The sequence below is a fragment of the Dipodomys ordii genome, unplaced genomic scaffold (assembly GCF_000151885.1).
Source record: "Dipodomys ordii isolate 6190 unplaced genomic scaffold, Dord_2.0 Scaffold333, whole genome shotgun sequence".
Taxonomy (NCBI): Eukaryota; Metazoa; Chordata; class Mammalia; order Rodentia; family Heteromyidae; genus Dipodomys; species Dipodomys ordii.
The window spans coordinates 128,446-143,937 of NW_012267549.1; the positions used below are offsets into that span (position 1 = coordinate 128,446).

Genomic DNA, 15,492 nt, shown 5'->3' on the forward strand with positions numbered 1-15,492 from the left:
AGCGCCTGGCTAGATGAAGATTTTTTTATGACTATTTTGATTTATATGTATCATATTTCAATTATGATTTCTTGTGTATTTATGAATTTTATAATCAAGTGGAATTTCAAAAATACCACCTCTATTCATTATCTTTTTATTCACTATATTTTATTTGGGTAAATTATTTTGGTAAAAAGATGTAAGTCTGACAAAAAGTAATTTTGTACTTTTAATTTGCATCAGAAATTATGAGTGGAAGATCTCAAGTCCACATTTTTTGGGGTGCTCCAGTTGTTCCACTGAATATGACGGTATCCCAAGGAACAACTTCCTCAAAGCCCACTGCTGCCCCCTGGAAGGAAATGCAGCTTTTATACAATCAGGGTTCTTTCCATCTGAATGAAAACCATGAGCTCCAAGACCTGAAAGATAATCAGATCCTGGAAGCTGCAGGACTTCCAAGCCTTCTTAGTGGCCATCTTTTAGAGACCTCCATGTATAGATCTGTTCTGTTGAAAGATGACCGTCTACATTGCACACAGAACGTAAAATCCCAGGAGAGTCCCCCCTCGGGCCCCAGTGATGAGGCTTGTGGATTTAAAAGCATCGTTCAGCATCTACCTGAAGAAGAAATATTTCAAGAGCTTCACTGTAAAAATAAGAACATTATAGGTGAACAGCCCCCAAATCAGTCAAACATATGTGGCCAAAACTTTCAAACAAATTCCTTTCAGTTAAATCATAAATGTGCAGCTATGTTGGATTTGGCCTGTGGTACTGAACAGATTAACATTGAGCCAGAAACTACAGAAACAAAGAGTGTGCCAACAGAACACCATGGAATACAAAACCAGCCTGGGACATGGTCTGAAGGAGCAGTCAAGAAAACCTCCAATCCAGGAGTATCTACTGACACGGAGTTTCTCAGTATATTGACTTCTAGTCAGGTTGCTTTTTTAGCCCAAAAGAAGGATACAGGCAAGGAGACTATAAATAAAGGCATCATAAATATGCAGATTGAATCAAAACCAGGTCCTGGGGTCTTAGGAACAACTGCCACTAATCTGATTCAGCCAAATGGTTTTGCAGAAGGTTGTGAAAGTAGGCAGAACCAAGCCTGTTCTGGAGAACTTCTGAGCCGTGTTTGTCCTGAAACAAAAAATAGCCTCGTTCACATCAGTCCTGCAAAAGGTCTGAAAGAAAATTTGGGATCTGAAGAACTTTACAGTTCTGATGATGAGCTGCCACCGAATGAGATACACATTGAGCTGTGTAGCTCAGGGTTCCTGTGTTCCCAACTAAATGCTTCCCATCAAAGTGCTACTGAACAAAAATGGACTTCTAAAGATAAATTGGACCACCCCAGTGCTCGGTCTAAAGTACTCCCAGTGCCTAAGAAGCCGAAGTTAGATTCTAATGCAGGAGAGGCAGCTGGAGCAACGTGTCAGAGGAATGTGTCTGCACTTAAGAATATTAAAAAAATAACATTAATCAAAAATTGTGATTCTAAAAGTCACAAGTATAATTGTTTAGTTATGGTGCTAGCTCCATGTCATGTGAAAGAAATAAACATAAAATCTGGACCAAATTCTGGTTCAAAAGTGCCTTTGTCAACAATTGAAGTAATTGACCAATCAGAAATTAAGAAGAGGGTTGTGTTGTGGAGGACTGCAGCATTTTGGGCACTTACAGTATTTCTTGGAGATATAATTTTACTGACAGGTGAGATCATCGAGGTAGTGGTGTCATCTTATTTCATAAAGCTGTTTCTTCTTTTTTTTTTTGTATTGGTGTTGGGGCTTGGACTCATCTGGGGACTGTCCGTTAGCAAGCATTTTTCCTCAAGTTTAGTACTCTACCTCTTGAGCCACAACTCCACTTTGGGCTTTTTGATGCTTTACTTGAGTAATCTCACAGGGCTGGCTTGGAACTAGGTCCTCAGATCTCAGCATCTTGAGTAGCTAGGATTACAGGTATGAACCAGCAAGGCTCAGCAAAGCTGGAGTTTGATTTGTTGTCTCTCACTTTTAAGTCTTTGAGGACTGTCTGTACCATTTGCCTTCACTGGATTCAGCATGACTGGTGCCTAATAGCATCTGTGTTTGTCTCCTTACCTGAGTATCCTACGCGTTGCTATTTCTGAACCTCTCTTTTATTGTTACTTCTCATTTATTATTTATTTATTTTTATTATTCTCTCCTTACTTTGATCCTACCTTTCCACTTACTCTCTCCTCTATGAAGCCTTCTTTGATTGTTCCTATTTCTCATTCACCATCTAACTGTTTGAGTCATAGTATTAGTCTCCTCTTCATTGCCTTATGATTTTTGTCTACATGTCGTATTGTTAGCCCTTCACTTTATGTTAACAGTCATATGATGGACAGTGGTACTGCTTTGCTATTGCTGGTAATGCTGTTGTATTGTGCTCTTACTGAAGAAACAGGTAAAAACTGTATGAGGAAGATCCTGTTTATGATCTCCATTTTTCAGTTGAGAAAATTGAGGCTTAAGAAGTCATACTTATAGGAAAGGGCAAAGCCATAATTACACCTAGACTCCAGAATCTATGCTCATCTAGTTATATACATAATTTCTATCCTGCTTTTTCACCTATCATAAAAAATCTAGCTGGGCGCTGGTGGCTCACACCTATAATCCTAGCTACTACTCAGGAGACTGAGATCTGAGGCTCATGGTTCAAAGCCGGCCTGGGCAGGAAAGTCTGTGAGACTATGATTTCCCATAAACTACTAGAAAACAAGAAGTGGTGCTGTGGCTCAAGAGGTAGAGCACTTGCCTTGAGCTGAAGAGTGTAAGGATAGTGCCCAGGCCTAGAGTTCAAGCCCCACAACCGACAAAAAAAAAAAAAAAGAAATCTAGGATTTTATTATATGTTCTATGTAGGTTAAAATCAATACACAGAGTCAGGTGGCTCATGCCTTTAATCCTAGCTACTCGGGAGACTAATATCTGAGGATCACAGTTCAAAGCCAGCCCGGGCAAGAAAGTCAATGAGACTCTTATCTCCAATAAACCACCAGAAAACAGGAAGTGGCACTGTGGCTCAAGTGGTAGAGCATTCACCTTGAGCTGAAGAGCTGAGGGACAGCACCTAGGCCGAGTTCAAGCCCCATGACTGACAAAAAAAAAAGTCAATACACAGTGTATTAGTGCCAGGAGGAAACTGATTAAGCTTAATAACCTGTCTAAGAAAGGATGTAATGGACAAGAGGTAGATACAGGTTTCGTTAGCTTCAAAAGAAGGAAACCACAGTATTTAAGAAACAGAAGATTTAATTTATCAGAAATATTCTTTAGAGTTTGGTGATGGTGGCTCATACCGGTAATTGTAGCTGTCAGAAGGCTGCAATCTGAGGATTGCAGTTCAAAGCCTGGGTAGAAAAGTCTGTGAAACTCTTTCTTTTCAATTAACCAGCTAAAATCTAGAAGTGGAACTATAAGAATTATTTATCTGCCTAGCTTGAAGAAGGTAAGACACATTTTGAATGTATTAATTTCTGGTAGAGTACCAGCCTTAAGTAGAAAGCCATACTAGAACACAGGGCCCTGAGTTCAAACCCCAGTACCAACACCAAAAACAGAGCCGTTAGCTCAATTGCCTTAAGTAATGGAAACTTTTTCAGTAGAGCAGTGAGCTTCTGTAACAATACCATTAAAGTTTTTTTGTACTGTTCCTGGGGCTTCAACTCCTGGCCTAGGTGCTATTCCTGAGCTTTGTTTACTTGAGGCTAGTGCTCTACCATTTGAACCAAAGCCCCATTTCTGTCTTTTTTGGTACTTTAGTGAGGGTTAAGTGTTTCATAGACTTTCCTGCCTGGGCTGGCTTCAAACCATGATAGGTCAGTTAACCACAGACTGAAGTAAGGCATGATCACAATTTTTCTCCCCCTCTAGATGTTACTACTCATGAGGATCAATGGATTGGTGAGACAGTACTCCAGTCAACATTTACCAGTCAGTTATTGAATCTTGGGAATTATTCATCTGTCCAGCCTGAAAAATGTAAGACATACATTTTGAATGTATTAATTTCTTAATACTGAAAGTACAGGTGCTACCAAATTTATTACACTTCAATTTATGTTTTTTTTTCACTTTAACATATGCACAGCCTTTGGGTTGTGAATTTTGATTCTTAACAGATGCTAGGAGAAAGCAGGGCATGCGCAGGGAGAACCAGCGCAGGGAGAACCAGCCAGGTGGCCTCAGCCTGGAAGGGAGCAGGGCATGTTCAGGGAAAGCCAGCCAGGTGGCTCATAGAGTATTTCACATGTGATACCAAGCAGCTGTGACAATGGTCAAGATATTTGGGGAAGACAGGACCAAGTAAGACTCTAGGAACTGAGGAACCAATGGGATACAAGGTGGTAAGGAAGTTAAAAAGCAATGGAGTTAAGAGCCACATGCTGATCTGACACATTTGTAATATTGCTCAGGAGGCTTGAGATCTGAAGATTATGGTTCAAAACCAGCCCAGCAGGAAAGTCTGTGAGGCTCTTATTTCCAATAAACACCAAAAGTCTGGAGTTAGATCTGTGGCTCATGTGGTAGAGTGTTAGCCTTGAGCACAAAAGTTCAGAGACAGTGCCCAGGCCCAGAGTTCACACCCTTGGACTGGCACAAAAAAAAATAAAAAGGGTAATGGAGTAAAAAAAAATGGTTTATTAGTAAGGATGGCCAATAAACACATGAGGGATTGCTAAACATCTCTGGCCACAAAGAATATGCAAATCAAACAAAACTGAAATTTCATCTCACCATAGTCAGATTGACCATCATCAAGAATATGAACAACCACGAATGCTGGCAGAGAAGTAGGGGAAAGGAACCCTATTAAACGGTTGGTATAGACTAGTGCAACCACTCTGAAGACAGTCTAAAGATTCCTCAACAAAATAAACATAAAAATCCATGGGTGGATGGAATGGCGCAAGTGGTAGACTGCTAGTCTAGCAAGCATGGGACCCTGAGTTCAAAACCACCCTATGATCCAGTAATACTACTCTTGGGCATCTGTCTAGAATATTGGTACAGTAAAGACACTTGCACATCCATGTTCATTGCTGCTCTATTCCAAGTAGCCAACCTATGGAAGCAGCTCAGATGCCCTACAATAAGTGAAGAGATCAAGAAAATGTGGTATATTTAGACAATGGAATATTACTCATCTATCAGAACGAATAACATTATGTTTTCTGCAGGGAAATGGATGGACCTAGAAAAATTATGTTAATGTGAAGTAAGTCAGGCTCAGAGAGGCAAACAGTGAATGTGTTCTGTCATGCGTGGAAGTTAGATCTAGATTATAAACATATATGAAAACATAGAGGGGTATATGTGTATGTATACAAACAAATTGACTAAAGATGGTATACTTAGGACAGGAGTCCAATGGAGTGACTCCTCTGAACACCTAACCAACCATTTAATAACATGAATACTAGGAAGCTGACACATGTTTTATTGAAGGGGAGAAGGTCAAGGGGAGGGAGGACAGATGGAGAAAGGAAGAGTCATTAGATTCAATATATATTTTATATATAAGTTGAACTATATAATGAATGTATATGGATGAGATTGGGAAAAATAGGATAGAATGATGAAAGGAGTGACATTGATCAAGAGGCATTGTCTCATACTTAATCTGACCTGTTGAAACTCCTTGGTACATGTACTTAAAATCACATTTTAAAATTTTAATAAAAGATAATCGGTTTATTAAGAAGAGAAATATATGTAGCCACATAGAGAAGTAAAGTAACAAAATAAAACTTTGGGAGATGGTAAATAATTCTGTTTCCATTGCTTAAAAATATCAGCTTTTAGCCCAGTGCTGATGGTTCATGCCTGTAATCCTAGCTACTTAGGAGGCTGAGATATGAGGATCACGGTTCAAGGCCAGCCCAGGCAAGAAAGTCCATGAGACTCTTATCTCTAGTAATCCACCAAAAAACTGGAAGTGGTGCTGTGGCTCAAGTGGTAGAGTACTAGCCTTGAGCTGAAGAGCTGAGGGACAGTGCCCAGGCCCAGAATTAAAGCCCATGACTGACAAAAATAAATATAAATAAATAATATATATGTATCAGCCTTTAGTTTTGGTTCTGTAGTAACTCAAAAAGCTGCATGTTTTGTAGAAATGAAGTCCTGTTTAACATCTAATCATGCAACATAAAATACAGTTCTAAGAAAATAGGCAGTTGTCAAGAAAGTACCATGCTGCCATTTTGTTTGTGTGTACTTTCTTCCTTAGATTTCAGTACAGTTGGCAATGTTGTGCTTCAGGACCTACTGGCATATGTGAGTTTACAGTACTCATATCTCAGAGATCTTCCTCCCAGGCGACCTCAGAGAGTGAACACTATAGAGTTTGTAGAATTGGCACAGCTGCAACCTGATATCCTGGTCCATGCTCTGCTAAGAGTGGTGGATATTACCATACTGACAGGTAAGCATTTTGACTGCCTCTTTAATTTTAGGTTATGAAAATTAAGGTACCTACCAGGCACCAATGGCTCATGCCTGTAATCCTAGCTATTCAGGAGGCTGGAGATCTGAGGATTACAGTTTGAAATCATCTGGGGCAGGACATCTATGAGACTCTTAGGTCCAGTTAACCACCAAAAAGCCAGAAGTGGAGGCATCACCCAAATGTTAAGAGTGCTAAATTTAAGCAGAAAAGCTCTAGGGCAGTGCCTAGGCCCTGAGTTCAAGCTTCAGAACCGGCACCAAAAGAAACAAAACAAAACAAAAATTAAGGTACCAAACCATCTTAGTGTATCATTAAGTGATCATTGTGTTTTTCCTGAGATACAGTGTTACCTGTACCCTAATGCCAACTAAGGTACTTCTTTTTCCTCTTACAGAAGCATTGTATACTTACAGAGGACAGAAGCAAAGGAAAATCGTATTAACAGTGGAACAGGCCCAAGGGCAACATTACACGCTTGTGTTATGGGGTCCTGGAGCAGCCTGGTGCCCTCAACTTCAAAGGAAAAAAGGTAAATACACCAAAAAGCCTTTCATCTATTTATACTTTGTAAATGATTAATGAGTCTAAGATGCAAAAAATCTGAACACTGGATAGCATGCAAAATAAAAGTGACCATAAATATTCTGCCTATTTCTAGGTTATAATTTTATACTTTCAGCAACTTAAAAAAAATAACTGAAGTCTTCTATAATTAGTAGTGGCAAAATAAAAGATTAAATTTAGGGCTGGGAAGGTGGCTCAGTGGTAGAGCACTTGCCTTGGATGCCTGAGACCCTGGGTTCAATTCCTCAGCACCACATAAGCAAAAAGAAAAAAGCCAGAAGTGACGCTGTGGCTCAAGTGGTAGAGCACTAGCCTTGAGCTGAAGAGCTGAGGGACAGCGCCCAGGCCCAGAGTTCAGGCCCCATGACTGGACCCAAAAAAGAAAAAAAAAAAAGATTAAGTTTAATCTCAGGTATACTACTTTACCTTCTGAGTGAAGGTCTTATTTTGTTCAAATAATGTTCTTTAGAATTTAATTATGGAGAAGCTCCTTCGGTTTTTTTGTTTTATTTTATTTCTAGTTTGGTTTTGCCAAAGTTCTCTGGTTTTAAGATATAGCTTAGGGAGTTACCATAACTTTCAAATTATAGGCATTAGTTTACAAATAACTGTCTTTGAGATTTTTTTCCATTTGTTTTAAAGGCATGAGCTGTTAGCTATCATAGGGCACTTTTTTGTTTGTTTTTGGATTTCTTCTTATCATTATTATTAAGTAGCTGTACAAAGGGTTACAATTCCATAATTGTAACTCAGGTCAGTGTCACCCCTTCCTTTGTTGTTTCCCATTTTCCCCCTCCCATCCCTACCCTCACATTACATAGTTCACTATTTACATGATGTACATTGAATATAATTATTACATTTGCTCAAGGATGGTCATTTTTAAAATATGACTCAAAGCTGGGTACAATGGCACATACCTATAATCCTAGTACTCTGGAGGCAGAAGCAGGAGGGTCAAGACTTTAAAGTCAGACTGAACTATAGTAGCTAGACTGTATCTAAACAAATTAAAAAGAAAAGAAAAAAATCACATATGGACTAATATTACATTTTTCTTTAAAATATAAATCAAGGGCTGGGAAGGTGGCTCAGTGGTAGAGTGTTTGCCTTGCATGCATGAGGCCCTGGGTTCGATTCCTCAGCACCATATAAGCAGATAAAGCCGGAAGTGGCTCTGTGGCTCAAGTGATAGAGAGCTAGCCTTGAGCTGAAGAGCTGAGGGACAGCGCCCAGACCCGGAGTTCAGGCCCATGACTGGCAGAATAAAAGAAAAAATAGAAACAAAATCAATATTTTGTTATGTATAGATTCATGTTTCTATAAATTAGTGTCTTTTGCTATTGTGAGATTGTTTAGTAAACAGTCAAAAATGGTTTAATTAGTTGTCTATAAGTTATTTTTTTCCCTCAAGAAATAGTTTGGTTAAGTATATAACCCACATACATTTTCCCCTCAACCCCTCCTCCCTCCCCCAGTATTGGAGCTTGGACTCCGGGTCTTGCACACTCATTTGGCTTTTTTGCGCAGTGCTGGTGCTCTACCACTTGAGCCACCTTCACTTTATAGGTTTTTTTTGCTGCTTAGTTGGAGATAAAGGCCTCACAAACTTTCCTGCCCGGGCTGGCCAGAAATGCGATCCTCATATTTCAGTCTTCTGGCTAACTAGGATTACCGGCTGTGAGTCACTGCTGGTGCCTGGCACTTTTTTTTTTTTTTTTTTTGAGACTGCATCTCACTATGTCATCCACGCTGACCTGGAAGGAACCCACTATGCAACGCAGCCTGGCCTAGAATTCACAGTCCTCCTGCTTTCAGCCTCTTGAGTACTAGGATTACCACTGTGTAGCACCATACCCAAAACTCAACCCATTATATTTTACCTGAAGGAGTTAATGTCTCTTTCCAAACTTCTGCCTCCTCCCTAGTTATTTGTAGGTAGGATCTGTCACATTGCCTCTTAATCATTAATAGGGTTTGAGATTAGTCTGACTTTTGACTTTTATGTTAGGGTCAATGACAAGTATTTGTTCAGTTGAGAAATTTGACAAACATGTATTGATGATAGATGGGCATGATCCCTTAGTGGCATGCCTCCCCTGGGAACATGCATGTAGTGCATGCTGGGCTGATAGGTAGGTCAGAGGTAGACTGGAACTGAGGCAAAGCCCATGGCACCATACCTACTCTGAATATTCTCTTAAGTAGTTATTTGGTAATAGAAGAGAATTTATCATTATCCCTAGATACTTCTGTATACTTATGTTACTATTGAAAACCTATGCATTCAGGAATTAAGATACAGTTGTTATTTATGTAATTTGTTAATTTGGCTTGCCTTTATTTATATCATCACTTTTAAGTTTTAAAATTCATATCACTTTCTCAAGACAATTTTTTTTTGGAGGGGGGTCTGGTCGTGGGGCCTGAACTCTGGGCCTGGGTGCTGTTCCTCAGCTCTTCAGCTCAAGGCTAGCGCTCTACCACTTGAGCCACAGCACCACTTCCGGCTTTTTTCTTTTTGCTTATGTAGTGCTGAGGAATCGAACCCAGGGCCTCAGGCATGCAAGGTAAGCACTCTACCACTGAGCCACCTTCCCAGCCTTCAAGACAGTTTTTAAAACAGAAAATAGCAATTTTGAAGTGGTGTGCTTTCAGATATTGTTAGCATTCTATTCATTCATTTAGTGTTTTCTCAGTCATTCTCTGTGTTAACCTCTGTGTCAGTCTGCAGCCACTGGTTTTATTTGCTTCCAGGGACAATGAACTCACCCTGAGGTAAAATGGGCCAGAAATGGGCCCCAAGCAGACATGATTGAATACTAGAGGAAATGGAATTGATTTTTTTTCCAGAGGAAAGGTGAATAATAATAAATCTCCAGTTTACATTCCTTTGAAACATGGCATTGCTGGTAGGAATTTGGCCTGCTTTGTTGCACCAAGCCTTAGTCACAGTTTAGGTACTAATGAGAGAAAGCTAGGGACATAAATTATACTTGCAAAGAGAATTTTCTAAGCCAGGCTCTTGTGGCTGACACCTATAATCCTAGCTGCTCAGGAGGTTCAGATATGAGAATTGTGATTCAAAGCCAACCAGGCAGGAAAGGATAGAGATGTGGTTCAAGTGGCACTAGTCTTGAGCAAAAGAGCCAAGGGACAGCACTCTCCTTGAGTTGAAGCCACAATACTGGTGTGCCCACATGCACATACATGCATACATACATATACACATGCACATATACATACACATGCAGGCATACACACACAGATACAAAGACTTTGTAGCTACCCACAACTAAACTTGAGCACTGAGGGCTTATCATTAGAACTGGAATATAACCCAGGCAATGCTGGTGGGCTTCAGGAGGACATGGAGCAGGAGCTTCAAAGCTGCAGTGATCTTGGCAGCCACTTTGTGTATCATGTTCCTCCCTTGGCACAATATACAAAACAGAAGACAGTTACTTACCAACTACTGATTCTACTTTCTTTTTTTTGCTTGTTCTTTCAAGAGGCAAGTCTCATTTTCAAATTTCCAATAAAGAAAATCTGATTTGTACACAGTAACCTAGGAGGCAGAATTGCAAAATGCTAATATGAGGGCTTAACTTTTTCACTCAAGGCTGGCTCTCTACCCCTACTGGCTTTTTGCTGGTTAATTGGAAATAAGAGTCTTGCAACAGATGTTTTTTTTTTTAACCTGAGCTGACTTTGCACCTCGATACTCAGATCTCAGGCTCCTGGGAAGCTTGGATGACAGACATGCGCCACTGGCAACCAGCTCCAAAATTCATTAGTGATAAAAGTTGTCTTTAACTGATTCAGTTGGTTCAATCTATTTAATCTGATTCTGAGCCTAGACTTTTTTCCTTTTTGATGACTTCCTGTTTTTATTTGTTTAAGATTACATTTGGGAGTTTAAGAATCTTTTTGTTCAGCACAATTGCATAGTAGAAAACCTCGAACTGCATACAACACCGTGGTCAACCTGTGAATGCCTATTTGATGATGACAGAAGGGCTGTTGCATTTAAAAAAAAATTTCAAAAAAGTGCACCTTCTTTGGTCAAGATGTCAGACTTGGAGACCCACCTAAAGGATAAATGTTCAGGTAAGATCTTTACATAAAGTATAGCTAGGTTTAATACAAGCAAAGAAGCTACCATTTGTGAGAAATATATAATTAAATGTAAAAGTAAAATATAGATCTGTGCACATAGGAGATCCAAATGTTAGCTTTCTGCTTCCAAATCAGTGAGATTAATCTGTAATGATTCAGGATCACTTAAAATGCGTTCTATGGGTAATTACTAGCAGCTCATCATTTGATAAAGCAGAAATAAAAGTGGCTTTAATTAGAGTTACTGTTGAGATCAACTAGCTGTCATCTAGACAAGGCTAAGATCTAGAACGGATACTTTCTGTCCTGTTTTGATGTTTGTCCCCAAGGCTTCACACACTGGAAGCTGGGTCCCTACTGTGGCATCAGGAGGTGGACTTTTAAGAGGTGTGTGTGTAGGGAGGGTGAATGGGAAAGGTGAGTGAGGGTAAATATGGTCAAAGTAGACACAGACATGAAAATAGAACAATGAAACCTGTTGGAATTATTTTACAAAGAAGAAGATGAAAAAAGGGTAGAGGGGGTGAGATTGATGGTGTACATTGTATGCATGTATAGAAATATCACAGTGAAGCCCCTTTGTACAATTAATGTATGCTAATAAAATGCTTAATTTCAAAAAAAGGTGGACCTGGTGCTAGGGGCTCACATGTGTAATCCTAAGCTACTCAGGAGCTTGAAATCAAATCTCAGTTCAAAGCCAGCCTGGGCAGGAAAATCTGTGAGACAGTTATCTCTAATTGGATACCAAAAAGTCAGAACTGGAGTTGTGGCTCAAGTGGTAGAGTGTTAGCCTTGAGTGAAGAAGCTAAAACACAGCCCAGGCCCTGAGTCCATGTCCCAGTACTGCCACCAGTACTGGCAACAGTGCCAGGCAAGCTTTAGAAGAGATTGTGGGATCGTAGGCTCCCTGAGAGATTTCCTGTTAAGAAATAGGACCTCTTATATGAGCCCTGTTAATCACTATGAGATTCTTAACAGAATCAAGCCAGTACCAATACTATGCCTTGAATTTTCAGACCTGTGAACTAAATCTATTTTCTTAAAAATCTAACCTGTATTATGTAAAACAGTCTTCTGTACATCCTGAACTTAGGTGTGTACACAGGTGAAAAATTAGTCTTCAGAGGCATACCACGTAGAAGAACATTTGCGATGATGAATGGTATCACATGTTCACATATTTTCCATTAATTATAATTACAATGATTTGTTTTCTTTGAAGGAGAAAATGAACACATTTTTGGTTCACACTGTCATAGATTTGGGATTGAAGAGAGACTACAATAGTGAAAATAGCTACATAGATTTCTACAATCTACATAAGAAATAGGGTTTAGTAGATTGCATTAGCTTCCTACCAACATAATGTTAAAAAATTTATAGTAAATTCTGTTATAGATTAGCTAGCATTTGAAGCCTTTTTAAGGTTTGCTAAATGAGAAAATTATAGTAATTAATACTTTTGGAAGCTAATGAAAATTTTTCATTGGTTCTGATAGTAAATGCATTTTAGAAGTAAGAAGGGTTGAAGAAAAAAGAATATACAAACCTACATCTGTAGGTTATTTTTGTGGTACTAGGTTTTGAACTCAGAGCCTCTGACTTACTAGACAGATTCTCTACCACTTAAGCTATACTTCTTGTTCCTTTCTGCACTGTTTTATTTTTATTTTTTTAAAATATTTTTGTTAGTCATGGGCCTTGAACTTATGGCTTGGGCACTGATCCTGAGCTCTTTTGCTCACAGCTAGCACTCTACTACTTTGAACCACAACTCCACTTCTAGGGCTTTTGGGTTGTTTGTTTTTTTTAGTAGTTAATTGGAAATGAGAATTTCATGGGGACTTTTCTCCCCAGGCTGGCTTTGAACTGCAGTCCTCAGATCTCAGCTTCCTTAGTATCTAAGAATACAGGCATGAACCATCGGTGTCCAGCTCTGCACTGGTTATTTTTGGGTCTTACTTTCTGCTCACGCATGTACTTGGAGCAAAATCTACTATTTCAGGCTTCCCATTGCGTTTGAGATGATAGGTTCATGCCACCACACCCAGCTTCTCTATAACCTTTATTTTCCTGGCTGGCCTGGAACCATGCTCTTCCCAATCTCAGCCTCTCACATAGTAGGATGACTGGCCTGAGCTATCACATCCAGCTCTGGGTTGAGAAGGGGTTTGGGAGCTCTTTGTCCTAATCTGGCCTCATACTACAATCTTCCTGATCCTACTGCTCCCAAGTAGCTAGTATTATAGGTGTGAGCTGCAGACACTTGGCTGGAAGTCTGATTTGTATATATTCTGGTCAACATTTGGAGTGGACAAACTTTCTAATTTTAGTCACATGCCAGCATTCTTTCAACTATGCTACATCCTTAGCCCTATATATTGATTTTGTAATTTGTAACCTTGATAAATTTCACTCAATAGTTATTCGATGAAGATTTGGATTTTCTATGTAGATGAGCTCATTGTCTGTGAATAAAGACACACTACTTTCCAGGGTGGTGCTTATTTATTTATTTTTCTTTCCTGATTGTACTTGGTAGCTCCTCCAGTATAATACTGAAGAGAGAAGTTGTGAGCGTAACATTATTCATGATGTTAGGGAGAACGTACTCTTCCATTATTAAATATGATATTGGCAACAGGTTTTTCAGAGTCTTTGATGAGGCTATCTTGTGTTTATAGTTGAAACATTTTCATCTCCATTGTGGTTGGCTTGGTTTTTCTTGTTTTTGTTTTTTGGTTGTGGGGCTTGAACTCAGGGCCTGGGCACTGTCCCTGACCCTTTTTTGCTCAAGGCTAGTGCTCTACCACTTTGAGCCAGAATGTTACTTCTGGTTTTCTGGTGGTTAATTGGAGCTAAGAGTCTCGCAGACTTTTCCTGCCTGGGCTGGCGTCAAACTGTAATCCTTAGATCTCAGCCTCCTGAGTAGCTAGGATTACAGGTATGAGCTACTGGCACCTGGCTGGTTATATTCTCTCTCTCTCTCTCTCTCTCTCTTTTTTTTTTTGGTCATGGGGCTTGAACTCTGGACCTGCGCGCTAACTCTGAGCTCTTTAGCTCAAGGTGAACACTCTACCACTTGAGCCACAGTGCCACTTCCGGTTTTCTGGTGGTTTATTGGAGATAAGAGTCTCAAGGTGGCTGGGAAGGTAGCTCAGTGGTAGAGTGCTTGCTTTGCATGCATGAGGCCCTGAGTTCGATTCCTCAGCACCACATAAGCAAAAAAAGAAAAAAAATGGAAGTGGCACTGTGGCTCAAGTGGTAAAGCACTAGCCTTGAGCTGAAGAGCTGAAGGACAGTGCCCAGGCCCAGAGTTGAGGCCCCACGACCGGACCAAAAAAACAAAAAAAAGAGTCTCAAGGACTTTCCTGCCTGGGCTGGCTTTGAACCGTGATCCTCAGATCTCAGCCTCCTGAGTAACTGGAACCATTGGCATCTGGCTTATTTTTTTTTTAATTTCATTTTTTTTTACTTATTTTTTGTTGTTGTTGTTTATGTGGTACTAAGGAATTGAACCCAGGGCCTCATGCATGCTAGGTAAGCACTCCACCACTAAGCCATATTCTTAGTCCAGTTAAGATTTTATGGTTTATAGCTCCTAAGAATTTTGTTCATTTCATTTATGTTGTTGGCCATAATAAGAAAAAAATCATTACATAAAGTTATAATATTCTCTTACTGTCCCTTTTAATATTGTTATTGTAATATTGTTTAATATTGATATTGATCTGAGCTAATAATGGTAATTTGTTTCTCCTTTCTCTTTGGCTAGAAGTTTATCAAATTTTATTGATTTTTAACTACCTTTGGTTTCACTGCTTTTTTTAAATTTAATTTTATTTGTATCAACACTGATACTAATTTCTTTCTTTCTTTCTTTCTTTCTTTCTTTCTTTCTTTCTTTCTTTCTTTCTTTCTTTTTTAGTTGGTCGTGGGGCCTGAACTCTGGGTCTGGGCACTGTCCCTCAGCTCTTGAGCTCAAGGCGAGTGCTCTGCCACTTGAGCCACAGTGCCACTTCCAGCTTTTTCTGCTTATGTGGTGCTGAGGAATCGAACCCAGGGTCTCATGCATGCAAGGCAAGTGCTCTACCACTTGAGCCACCTTCCCAGCCCCCTGAATGACTTCTTTTCTTCTGCTTACTTAGGTTTTGCTTCTTATTTCAGCTGGAAATTGAGGTCACTGGTATGAGACTTTTATTTATTTTTACAACATGTACTTTTATTTTTTATTTTTTTGGGTCCAGTCATGGGGCCTGAACTCTGGGCCTGGGCGCTGTCCCTCAGCTCTTCAGCTCAAGGCTAGCACACTTGAGCCACAGCACCACTTCC

At 39.7% G+C, this 15,492-nt stretch overlaps 1 protein-coding gene across 1 annotated transcript in view; it reads left to right on the plus strand.

The window, feature by feature from the left end:
- Fam35a (family with sequence similarity 35, member A) overlaps positions 1–15,492 on the plus strand; it is a 65,127-nt gene that overhangs the window by 41,638 nt on the left and 7,997 nt on the right. Inside the window, exons 3-7 of the mRNA XM_013036662.1 lie at positions 226–1,704; positions 3,900–4,007; positions 6,256–6,450; positions 6,869–7,003; positions 10,942–11,148. Of these exons, the coding sequence (XP_012892116.1) occupies positions 231–1,704; positions 3,900–4,007; positions 6,256–6,450; positions 6,869–7,003; positions 10,942–11,148 (2,119 nt within the window). The 5' untranslated portion in view covers positions 226–230. The remainder of the gene's footprint in view (positions 1–225; positions 1,705–3,899; positions 4,008–6,255; positions 6,451–6,868; positions 7,004–10,941; positions 11,149–15,492) is intronic.